At 31.9% G+C, this 13,753-nt stretch overlaps 1 protein-coding gene across 1 annotated transcript in view; it reads left to right on the forward strand.

Moving 5' to 3' along the window:
* Positions 1 to 1,358: 1,358 nt before the first annotated feature.
* Positions 1,359 to 13,753, forward strand: part of LOC123658037 (lysine-specific demethylase 6A) — a 43,235-nt gene continuing 30,840 nt past the window's right edge. Inside the window, exons 1-4 of the mRNA XM_045593546.1 lie at positions 1,359 to 1,605; positions 1,823 to 1,928; positions 4,599 to 4,707; positions 5,357 to 5,465. Of these exons, the coding sequence (XP_045449502.1) occupies positions 1,541 to 1,605; positions 1,823 to 1,928; positions 4,599 to 4,707; positions 5,357 to 5,465 (389 nt within the window). The 5' untranslated portion in view covers positions 1,359 to 1,540. The remainder of the gene's footprint in view (positions 1,606 to 1,822; positions 1,929 to 4,598; positions 4,708 to 5,356; positions 5,466 to 13,753) is intronic.

Below are 13,753 nucleotides of genomic sequence, written 5' to 3' on the forward strand. Positions count from 1 at the left end.
GCGTGACTATGGGCAAAATATACGAGTTCCTGCCATTTTTGGCGCGAACTTGTGCAGACATATGTCTAGCAGTGAACTGCGAGTCTGCGATAGGCAGAAGTGAAAGTCGGTTTACGGACAATAGTTTTAAGTGATAACGTCATAAGTTATCATTATTTTGTATAACACAAAGAAGGAGTTAATTGAAAATATTTTTTTTTCCATAAATTAACATTTATTTATTCGAACTGTTAGCTCAGACGAGAGAGAGATAAATGTATCACAAGCCAACGCATGGGCCGATCGTGCCTCCTTATCGCTTGTTCTGCGTTCTCACTTGCAAGCTCAAGCTCAAGTAGAATGTGACACTTTTTCGTTCAGCCGAGCCGGTGTTCATCGATTTATAAGACACTAGCTTTTACCAGCAGCTTCGCTCGCATTGATTTTTTTTTTCGAATTAATAAGTATCCTATGTTACTTCTAATACCTCCAAAAATATGTGTACAATGTTACATGATGATCAGTTAGGTAGTTTTCGCGTGAAAGCGTAACAAACAAACTTACATTCACATTTATATTATTACTAGGACTAGGATTATCACGTCAAAATAGAAATCCCTAGAAATCCCCATTTAAATTTGGGAAGAAACGTTATTTATTAGCAACACTGATTTAAAAACATTTTTATAATCTTTAAAAAGGCGAGATGTCTTTTAATTACCGTATCGATGTATGACATTAGTTAAGAATCGAATTATTATTCTATGCTTACTCGAAATAATGTTAGGACCTACGATTAATTTACACAACACATAACGTAACATTTTGCTCCTTCGACTTTTTAAATAATAATCTGTTTAGATAGATAGAGATAGATTCTAGTTTGAATTACATAGTTTAAATCATATTGTGCATAAAATTCTTAAGGTATCGTATTTTAATCGATAAAGATTAATACTCTATCCATCTGAATAGCTTTCGAATCACTGCATTTCAAGTGATCATTCCACCACACTTTGTTTTGTTATACCTCAAACTACTCTGCTAAAATACGCTGTCCAGGAGAAGGAGTTATCCAGGAGCTGTCTTTAAAAAAATGCTGCTTAAAGCAAAGTTTCACAGTATTCGAATGTATCGCGAGCAGAGAAGTAGACAAACGCGGCGCATGACTTTTTTCATATTATGTTTATTCAAACCACTATCATACTCAAATAGAATTAAAGATAATAAAGTAATGTCAGGAATAAAAGTTATTTTAACTTAGAGAGCTACTAAGTGCTAGTGCTACTATACTATACACAATTATACATATTTATTATATTATTTAATTAAAATCGATTTATTCCATCCGATTATTCAATTCGAAACTTCGTAGTTGTGATTGTGAATCGTGATTCGTTCATCGTACGCGACTGTACGTCGAATTAGTACACAATTAATTATATTGACAATTTACCATGAAAAAAGTGTTTGTCTGTTTGTAAGGTTTGTAGGTTAATAAAATATTTGCGGGTGTCCGTTACAAATGTTTTAAAGGCAGAAAGGCTGAACCTCAATAAAAATGGATGAAAAAGAGGAACTGCACCTAACCTCGCAAGAGCTACAAGTTTTGTCAGAGCTTGACAGGTATCATAAGTTGTTATTATTTTGCAATACTTAGCTTTAACTTTGTAACTATTATTGGCTTTAATTATTTTAGAATTTTGAATTATTTAGAATAGTTTTAAATTATTGTTTTTGTTCTAACATCAATAAAACTACTTTCTGTTATATTTTTCTTTAATAAGTAAACAATGTTTCATTTAAAAAACGATTAAAATGGGTTTTCTTATAAAATTTTCAGTCGTCAATTTGGTTTTCTGAAGCTCCGTGGCAGTGAACATGGCAGAACCCGAGCACTGGTTCTTAAAGCAGTTAAATACTTGGAAGGAATGTTAGTACAAGTCAAGGTAATGTCTTAATAAATACATTATTATAAACAAAACTTACAAATTTATGTATTACACATACTGGTGCATTTAATTACTGCTATTAATTTTTTTGTGATTTTGAGAAGTATGCTTAGTAATTTTCTATATTTATTCTAATAACAATTAATAGTTAGTTGCTGAATCTATAATATTACCTTGAGATAAATTGGATAAGAGATAATGAGGAATAAGATCTCAAACAAAGTTTTATCTGTTTCTAAGTTTGTTATTTTGTACCCAATTAGCGACTCGCTTATGCTGTGTGGTTAAGGCATCAAAGAATATAGCCACCCCCTATCTTCCCGTGGGTGTCGTAAGAGGCGACTAAGGGATAACACAGTTCCACTACTACCTTGGAACTTAAAAAGCCGACCGATGGCGGCATAACTATCCAACTGCTGCCTTTGAAATACACAGGCTGAAGACGGGCAGCTGCGTCTTCGGTGCGACAAAGCCAGCCCTGCGGTGACGAACCCGCCTGCCCAGCGTAGTGACTATGGGCAAAACATGAGTCAAAAAAAAACAACGCCAAAAATGGCGTGAACTTGTGGAGGCCTATGTCCACTAGTGGACTGCGAAAGGCTGTTGTGATGATGATGATGTGATAGTGACCCGCCCCCCTACTTTGCATGGTTGCAAAAACTATCAGTGTTCGTCTACTATATTATGGATATATTATACATATAAACCTTCCTCTGGAATCACTCCATTTACTAAAGAGCACCGTGTCAAATCCGTTGTATAGTTTTAAAGATCTAAGCATACAGACAGCGGGAAGCGACTTTGTTCTATACTATGTAATGATTGTGTTCTCGGAAAAATATAATTGTGTTTGCTGGCAAACAAAAAAAAAACCGACTTCGATTACATCGACAAGTAATACAATTTAGGTAGACGAAAAAATAGTCAAATAAATACGCATTATCAAAGATTACTCCAAAAGTTGTAATCAGATCTCGATGATATTTAAATGTGACCACATGATAAACATCATCGGCTTTCGGTTAAATTAAAAATCATCAGAATCGGTACTCCCAGTAAAAAGTTATGCGAGTTTTTGAGGGTTTCCCTTGATATCTCTGGGATCCTATCATCAGATCCTGATTTCCTTATCATGGTACCACTCTTAGGATATCTCCTTTCCAACAATAAAAGAATTATCAAAATTGGTTCATAAACAACGAAGTTATCCCCTAACATACATAAAAAAAAAAATATATGGTCAAATTGAGTAACCTCCTCCTTTTTTGAAGTCGGTTAAAAATATAGAATATCTGTCGGTTGAGGTCGTTGGTATAATATACTAAGTTCCAAAACCTCTATAATATAAGTATATTTTTACAAAATGCCCAAGTATGAGATAGAAGTTTTTAAGACACTTAAAAATAATGAATAATGAAATAGAGTTTACCTTGGTGTACTGTATACAATACCGTATGGAGTGCATTCTAGTCGCTTTCTCAGCACTCTACTCCGAAAACGGTTAATTTTACAGAAAAATGCATGAAGCATCCTTTGTAGATAATTTCACGACAAACAATTTTTATAATGACCTCTGTCGACCTCTGAGCAATAGGTCGCGAGATATTTGCGAAAAACTGATTTTCGTGACCTTTTGACCCTTATACCTTTTTTAGCTGGCACAATATCAATGTCCATTTTTCACATCTTCATTACAATGCCGTTATAAAGGTGTATACAAAAATTTAGCTCACTAGGAATTTTTCTGCAGATTGGGGCGTAAAATGGTTGACATAAATAATTTATATGACATTAAGTTTATACTGTGTATTATTTGTCTACTTATATTATTAAATTAAAGGAATTTGTTTTAAACTGGTTATCTTATAAATAATTGTTATAGCTTGTGTGTGATATTAAATTTATGTCTATTGTATTTTTACAAATCTGTACTAAAATTTTTCCTTTTTGAAGTCTTTTTCAACTAAATAATTCTTATGAGATATATTCTAATTTCAATTCTGATTCTTTTTGGTGTTACAAGGCCGTATTTGAGAAGCTTATACATACATACATATAATCACGCCTCTTTCCCGTAGGGGTAGGCAGAGACCACTTCTTTCCACTTGCTACGATCCTTACATACTTCTTTCGCTTCGTCCACCACATTTTTCGATATTAAACGATTCAGTGTATGCTCCATTTATCCTCACACAAGCACTAGAATCCCTATAAAGAGATTGCAATGCTTGTGTGAGGACACTGCTCACACCATTTACAGATAATGCTGACCACAATTTATTCCTCATCACTCTATCATAGGCCTTTTCTAAATCTAATAACGCAATAGATAGATTTCTAAATCTTATGAGAAGCTTATACAGATTGGATACCAAATAAATTAAACCACCCATATTTATATTAGTTTTAAGCTATGTATAAAAAAAATTGTTAAATAGAAGCAATAGATTAGTCACAAGAAAAGTTTTTAATTTAACAATAATTATGGTTTGTCTTAGTCTAAAGAATAAAAAAAAACTCACTAAATGTCATAGATTGTAAGTAATTATTAAAATACTCTAGTGAATAAGTTCATACTATTTTGAAATAATATTAGGCTATAGTTTTTATTGATATTTTAGTCGAAGGATTTTTTTTTTTTGTGATAATGTATATTGTAATTGACAGGAAGAAGAAAGAGCCTGTTCTCCAGGAGTTAGAAGAGACATATGTATAGATCCAAAGACTTACTGCAAGCTGGGTCACTTTCATTTATTGTTAGAAGACTATGCTAAAGGTAACCTGAAAATATAATCTAACAAATTAACAATATAAATTATGTGGTGTCATGGGACACCAGGTAGGAACGAAGTTCCTTCGGATAGTATAGAAGCAATACAATTTGAAAAAAAAAAATGTTGAATTTTGTATATATTTTCTAGTTCTTGATTTTTTTTTTAATTTTGTTGATTGGTTCAGTATTTAGGAAATTAAGTATTTTGAAAATAACAAATACCAAATAAAAATATATTTTATTTTTTATTTTAATTTGCTTTTAGATTTATGAAAGATATTATTTAACTTTATTTAATTTTGTGTTTTAACTTTATTTAGTTTTGTGTATTATAGTTCTTAAGTTTTACATAAAGTAAATAATTTACTAATGATAAGTCAATTGTAATGATACAGAACTTGTTTAATTGTATATATCTATTAAGTACATATTAGTAATTAATTCAAAGATCAGTTATTAATTATTGTATTGAACACATTACATTAATACAGTATTTTATTTATATTTATCCTTATCACTATAAGTGTTTTTTCCAGGAAATCGTGAATCAAGAATTAGAAGTGTTATTTAAACTAGAGATAAAACAGTTAGTGTAAAAGAACTCCTAGTAAGAAAAATGTAATGCTATAAAACCATTTTCTTTTTGTTCTAGCAATGTCAGCTTATCAGAAGTTTTACGCACTGGAACAAGAAAATTGGAAGGATCCTCTCTTCCTGTATGGACTTGGGCTATGCTATTACCATTACAACGCTTTTGACTGGTTAGTTTAGAAAATATAAGTATTTACATTACATTTTTTGAGCAGACGAGTGATGCCTCAAATCATAGCCTAAATAAATATAAATTCAAACCATTAGACAATGTCTACTGACTTATCCTAATGCAAGTTTCTACTTGACACTTACATTAGTGATTTTTGTTTGTCTAAAGTTAAATAAATGCTTCAAATTGGTGTTGTAGATGTAATTATCAGCATGTTAAAACAAACGAGCAATATAAAAATGTTAAAGTTAAAGTTAAATTTTAAACTATATAAATATAATGCACACTATCTTATTAATATGTTATATGCACATCAAGCAAAGCCAATATTAATAGTTGTGGAATTTTACAGATTACAAAAACTTGATAGTTTGCAAAGCATAGGCTATATTATATACAATATTTACATATTTTTTTCTCAGAATGAAAATTAACACAAAACTATAAAATAAAGTTAAGTTCGTGACTCTTAGTTCCCTGCTATGAGTATAATTATTATAGAAAGAATGGGAAATATATTATTGACGAGTTTTGCCTAAGTTTTAAATGATAGGTTTTAAGTTGTTTCCTCAAAGTGTACTACGGAGAAAAACCAAAATTTAACATCTTAAATCTAAATTTAAATTTTCCTTAAGTACTCAATATTTTTCTTTTACAATCTTTTATCAGAATAATAACTTGTCATTACTTATAATATGATGTAGATTTCCGAAGTTAGCTTTCAATCCATTTATGTGGGAATTAAGTTATATGTATATTTAGAACATTAAATAACCTTATACTTTCAGCGTCTCTAATTCACTCCCACAAATATTTATAGATATTTGTGGGATTTTCATACGAAGTAAATATTTAATATTAAAGTATTTATGTATGGATATGTGTATGCGTATGAATTATCGAATCTATCATACACTATTTTATTCATCCTTATTAATATTGTACACTTCCTATCCGTCACTACTATATCGTGTCCTGTGCCCAAAGGTTAACTGGAAGAAATCGCTCTTCAGCGATAAGATCGCCTTTGTACATCTTTTTTTTAGTCACTACTGCTTGTTTATATTTGTGTGTACAGTAAAGAATATATTATTATTATTTACAAAATTAAAATGTAATTCTTGTAATATTTTGAATGTTGGCGAGAACGTTACTACCTTGTATTGATGATACCGTAATACATGCCATTAGTTTGTCGCGGGCGTGAGAAATTAACGTTTATGATTTTGTATGGGTAGGTATTTATTCATTTAATTTTAATGTTTTGGGTTTTGATTTTACCAAAATAGATCTTATGGAAGGTTTAATTGAAGCAAATTTCTTTGATGTACAGCCAATTATTAATATATTTATTATTTTGATTACTCAGAGAAGCAATTAAGAAAATTCTTGTTCCAAAAAAATATAGTAAAATTATTGGGTTGATGGCAATGAACTTTTGAATGAATTTTGTCAGCTCGTTGTTTATTGGTCATTTGGGAAATAAAAATAAAAAAAACAAATTCTGATAAAAATATTGGATGAATGATACGGAAAGAACATAAATATATGTACAAGCGCGTCTTATAAATAATGTGTACATAACAACTATATGTATTTCTAGACGCTGTATCAAAAAGAAAACTACACTAGATTTTAAGTTAGACCTCCAGAATCACAACTCTGAAAATCGCTTCCAATAACATGCACTAGATTTAACATGAGGCGGGTACAAATATCGGACTGGTCCACAAGTTTAGGGTCGCTCAACGTGCAATGGAACGGGCTATGCTTGGGGTTTCTCTCAAAGATAGGATTAGAAATGAGACTATCCGCGAGAGAATGAAAGTAACCGACATAGCCCACAGAACTAGCAAGTTGAAGTGGCAGTGGGCTGGTCATCTGGCCGATGGCCGTTGGAGTAAACGGGTCCTAGAGTGGAGACCGCGTCTTGGCCAACGCAGTGTGGGACGTCCTCCGGCCCGTTGGACCGACGATCTACGTAAGATTGCCGGTGTAAGCTGGATGAGGATTGCGGAAGACCGGGATGTCTGGCGCGAACTTGGGGAGGCCTATGTCCAGCAGTGGACTGCGATAGGCTAAAGTGTGTGGGTGTGGGTGTGGGTGTGGGTGTGGGTGTGGGTGTGGGTGTGGGTGTGTGTGTGGGTGTGGGTGTGTGTGTGTGGGTGTGGGTGTGGGCTTGGGTGTGGGTGTGGGTGTGGGTGTGTGTGTGTGTGTGTGTGTGGGTGGGTACAAATATACAAACAGACAGACATAAAAAAAAATATTTTGGCCTCTATTGCTTACATACATATTCTACAGTTTGATTTTCCTAAACATCGTTCGTATAATGGGATTATTATTTTAGATTATTACGATTTTGATTTTTTAGATCACTCAAATCAAATTTAAAAGGAACTACAAGAAAAGCATCAGCTTTCAATTAAAACAAGAATCATCAAAATCAGTATACCCAGTGAAAAGTTATGCGGTTATAATACAAACGTAGATCGACGGAAAGATAATTAAGAAAAATACGCATTATTAGATCTAATTTGAAAAGTGCTTGTGATATTTCAATTAAATTTAAATAAGACCACATGACATGCACAAACTTTCGATTAAAAAAAGAATCACTAAAGTTGGTCCATCCAGTAATAAATTCTGAGGTAACATACATTAAAAAAATACTGACGAATTATTGAGAACCACCTACTTTTCGTATCTAGTGAGTCGGTTAAAAAATAATAATATGTGGCGACATCTATCACGCGAAATGAACGACTACGAACTACGTAATTAGAGGAAAACTGACGTATGCTATATCGCGCTATCAGAGTTTTCAAAGTAATTAAGTATATATACAAGAACCCGACAACAAACGTTGGGGGCATTAGCGCACCAGACACAACATACGTCTGGTCGGAGAATCCACCCTTTTCGATGGCGGACGATCTGTCAAATAGCGTTAACGGCAACCGATGAAAGATTAGCCCTGAAATTTTATTATTCTGTATCTGAGACTCTAGCTTTTGCTCTTATAATATTAATAGGATAAATATTTAGTAAAACAATATACAAAATTTGTTCTTGATATGAAATAAGGATAAATAGAGGAAAATTAAAATATGTTATACAATTATTATTACGATGGTCGAATTTCGACCACTCGTAAAAATAAATTTATAGAATGATTTTGAAGTGTATAAATGCTAGTCTTTTCTTTAATTGAACTTATTGTTAGTGTATTACAGGATGAACGTTAATCCACTTTCAATGCTAATGCACATACATAGATAGATAATCACGTGCTACGTACATTTGTGAACCAATTAGCTGATGCTTAATAGTAAACTACTCATGGTTAATATAATCTATTTATCGTATTATTTAGTTATTACCCGACTGCTCAGAAGGATTATATTTTTTGTACGTATCTCGTGCCTATGTATGCATTTAATATTCTTTATTCACCGAGTTCCAAAAAAGGAGGAAGTTCTTAATTTGGTTGTATTTTTTTTTGTGTATGTTACTATGTTACCTCGGAATTTTTGACTGGGTGGACCGATTTCGATGATTTTTTTTTTGTCAACAGATGGTGCGTGTCATGTTGTCCCATTTAAATTTAATTGAGATGTGACAAGTACTTTTTCATTTGTGTTTGCTCGGAAATGAAACAAACCGACTTCAATTTTTTAAATAAATAAATAAATGTCATAAAAACACATACACATACGGTCGTCTGTTCCTATGGTAACTTAATGCTTGTTACAGGTAACAGCCGACTGGTATAACTATTTTTTTTATAAACATACATAAAAATAATACATATACAAATATTATATTACACCCAGACTCAGGCGGGAATCGAACCCGCAACCCGCAGAACAGAAAGCAGGGCCACTACAAACTGTGCCAACGGGATAGTCAAATTACATCGCTAAGTAATACAAAGTAGGTAAACGAAAACTATTTATTAGGTATGTATATTCCGTTTTTTGGAAGAGTCTTATTTGGTAAACAAACCCCTGTCAATCGTAAATCACGTTTTTTCCGCATTTATCACTCACTTTCCCAACACACATTAGCATACGGACACTTGTAAAACTCCATTTACTATTTATTTCACTAAAAACAAATATCAATTTATCATTTTAAACACATAAAAAATATTAAAATATGGATTTCGAGCGTACAGATATTAATATTTTCAAAAATGACATTTTAATATCTTTTTTTATGACGCAAAAAGGGATGTGGTCATAATATTTTTAGAGGTGAATGAGTATAAGAAAATGAACGGCATGAGCGATAAAATGGGCCGTGTTTTTTACTTATATTTTAAATTTTCACGAATCATCATTTGTTAGTAAGTTATAAAAGAATGTTACCGTAAAGCGATTTGATATTATGTTTTAGATATTGTTTTTTTTCTTATTTATGTTGAGCGTACAATATGCCGACAAAATATTATAAATGTCAATATTTTATAGTAGTATTTATTGTAAAAGTTTTATTTTATATATATACTTCTGAATATCAATTTCACTCTGAACATTTTTAACGCTATCCCATATAATATAAAAGTATAGCACATAGCATTGCCATAAAAGTTTATTGTAGTTCACAGGAAAATTTTGTGAGACTTTAGTATGAGACTTAGTATTACCCAATGAGAGCTACGTGAGCAACAGTGTTATCAATCCTTTTGTTTACATGTTATAGAGAGTGTGCCGCCGGCGCAAGGCTTTATATTTATAGTGAATACAAAATATAATGTGACAATAATACTAATAGGGTCGACTTTTTTTTCTAGACACAGGCGGCCCTATTTTGTTGTAAATTTTATTTTTGACGTCTTTTTTACCGACCATTTTACATAAACGAAATATAAATTTGTTGCCTTTTATGCTCGATGCTCAATTAATATATATATATATATATATATATATATATATATATATATATATATATATATATATATATATATATATATATTCGTAATTCTGTACCTCTATTAATTCTTAGCAAAAATATTCAATATATTATTAGGTTTTGAAATAATTTTAGCATATGGTATCGTTAAATATTTGAACATAAAATGAATTTTACTTTCATCTATGGCTTATTAATATTGTTCATTCATTTGCTCTTTGTGTCACTTTACTATACTTACAATATTACTCTATTGTCTGTGGTCGGAAGTACGCCATATTTGTTTACTATTTAGGACTATTCCAAAAAAATAGAATATAGATGAAATAAAATAATAATTAAAAACAAAACAAAAAACCCGCCTGCGTGAAGAACAACTAATAGAAAATCAACTGAAAAAGCTGGAACAAGATAAAAATTCAATATGCACACAAAGTCAGCGAAATAAATAGAAACAATATCAAACATTTTGTGCTGTACATTTAAAATATATTAATACGGTAGTCCTTCGAAACTTTATGCAACGTCGTACATAACATGCAGTCGGAGACATGCACAAAGAGAGAATGATTTGACTTATCCTTCAATTTCATGCCTCACTCTGCTCAAAGCAACGTAAGCCTGACCTTTAGCAAATAGGTGACTGCTTAAGTCAACAACTATTAGTTTTAATATAATGAAATTATTATGAAAATTATTTGTTTGTATTTGGTATTATGTATTTGTTATTGATTTTATTAATGTAATTGTAAATTGGTGTGACATTATTTTATTAATTTTTATTTGTAATTTTAATTGTGTTTTTTTTAACCATTGTATTTTATTAGAAAGGCTACACCCCAAAGTTGATCGTCGCCTAGGAGGCGAGTTTGGCATGACATAGGCGTGGGAAAGAGCAGTCCACATTTTTTAAACTTTAATATTGTATTTCTTTATTAGTATTACGGTAATAATAATCATGATATACCTTTTTAAAATCCTTGTATTGTGCCCTTCAATTTGATACCCATATTGTAGTATTCGAGAAAAAAAATTTTTTTTCATTAACTACAATGGCTTCGCGCAGCCACCATGTTTGATTTTTTTTTTAATGTCACCTATCTAAGAACACTTGGGCAGCTAAGACGAACCTAACGATACCTCAATTATGTAAATCCGTTCAGTGGTTCTGGAAATATGAGGTAGTAAAGAATATTACATACAAATATACATACATACAAGATACGCGCGAAAAACATAACCCTTCCTTGGCAGTCGGGTAAAAATGGAACCACATGACAAGCATTAACTTTCAATTCAAAAAAGAATGATAATAATTGTGTTTGCTCGCAAACGAAAAAAAAACCGACTTCAATTACATCGAAGAGTAATACAACGTAGATCGACGAAAAAATAGTAATACTTTGTTCGTATTCCATATAACGCGACATTATAAAATTGTAGAATTATATAATGTTCTACTGTTATTTCTAACATTTTGTTAGCGATTGTAGGCAGAAATTTCATAAAAGGCCCGTCGTCGATTCGCGCGAAGCGCTGACATCGCTTATTACAGCGGGTTTTTTAGTTGAAGCGGATTTATATTGAATTACGGTTTATGTCTTTTTTATTAAAAATATGTAATGTTCATGTTTTCACACAGCTCCGATGCACAACTGGAGTTTACCCCTTCAGATCAACTGTCTAAATAGGCACAAAAAGGCTTACTAGTCTAAGAAATATATTATTACTATATCAAATTGTAAATAAATGAATGCAATAACGCCATCTATCGGAACCTAATTGCGTTATTAGAAAACGTCTGAACGCCATCTCTAACAAGGTCATTCGTTCAGTAGATTTTACTGTTCAATTTTTTCATTCCGGGGCCTTAAATGAAAATCGATTCTTAAGGAGAAAACTCCAAAAACAGTCAAGTAAATACGCCATATCAGATATAGCTCAAAAAGTTCGAGTCAAATCTCAATTATATTTAAATGGGACCACATGACAAGCACCACCTATCGATTAAAAAAAGAATCAACGATATCGGTCCACCCAGTAAAATAGTAATGAGGTTAATATAACGTTGGTCGACGTAAAATAGCCAAGTAAATACCCAGTATTAGCGATAACTGAAAAATTAAAAGCTCAAATATATTTATAACGAATAAACTGCTACTTTCTACTCTAGTGGAATATTGTAATTTGATCGATAGTGAACGAAGTAATTTCATTACATTTTGATAGATGGCGTTGTGGCAAAGTATTGAACATGACCACATTCGTCTTAACATCGTCATGTAAATACGTGTCATCAAAGATTACTCAAAAATTGCTCATTATATCTCAATCATATTTAAAACGGGCGACATGACAAGTATTAGCTTTTGATTTATACAAAAAAGATCAAAATCAGTGCACCCAGTAAAAAGATATAACGTATAATACAACGTAGGGTGACGAAAATAATGTCAAGTAAATACGCGTTATCAAAGATTAATCAAAAAGTAGTTATCAGATCTCGATAAAATTTATATGTGACCACATGATAAACATCAGCTTTCGATTAAAGTAAAAATTATCAAAATCGATACACCCATTAAAAAGTTATTGCGGATTTTCAAGAGTTTCTCTCGATTTCTCTGGGATCCCATCATCAGATCCTGGTTTCCTTATCATGGTACCAAACTAGGGATATCCCCTTTCCAACAAAAAAAGAATTATCAAAATCGGTACACCCAGTAGAAAGTTATGTGGTATAATACAACGTAGGTCGACGAAAAAAGCGTCAAGTAAAAACGCATTATTAGATATAATTCGAAAAGTAGTTGTTAGATCTCAAATAAATTTAAATGGGACCAATCGGCACACACCACCTTTCGATTAAAACAAAATTTGTCGAAATCGGTCTACCTGGTCAAACGTTCTGAGGAACATTTAAAAAACACTTGAAATTATGAAGAGTAGGTAGAATAACTTTTAAAAAATGTCGTTTTATCAATTTTTCGATATTTTATCTAATTTTAATTATGAAAAAAAGCGTGTGGCGTGCACTTTTGGATTTTCCCAACTTTTCTTTTAATTTATTTCTGCTTTGAGGCGCGAGGCCTTTTGTACCGCTAGGCCGTGGGCGGTGGCCCACACAGCAACGCTTTACGCCGCCTTTGCCAGGATTTTTACGTACTTTTGGCAGCTAATATCTAAAAATATAACATCTTTTTAAAATTTTTGTCTGTCTATCTCTTTTTTCTTCCGGCTAATCTCTGAAACGGCTGGACCGATTTCGACGGAACTTTCACTGGCAGATAGCTGATGTAGTAAGGAGTAACTTGGGCTACTTTTATTTTAGAAATTTAATTATTTTATAACTCTACGAGCTGAACAATCACT

Source organism: Melitaea cinxia, chromosome 1 (assembly GCF_905220565.1).
Source record: "Melitaea cinxia chromosome 1, ilMelCinx1.1, whole genome shotgun sequence".
Lineage (NCBI taxonomy): Eukaryota > Metazoa > Arthropoda > Insecta > Lepidoptera > Nymphalidae > Melitaea > Melitaea cinxia.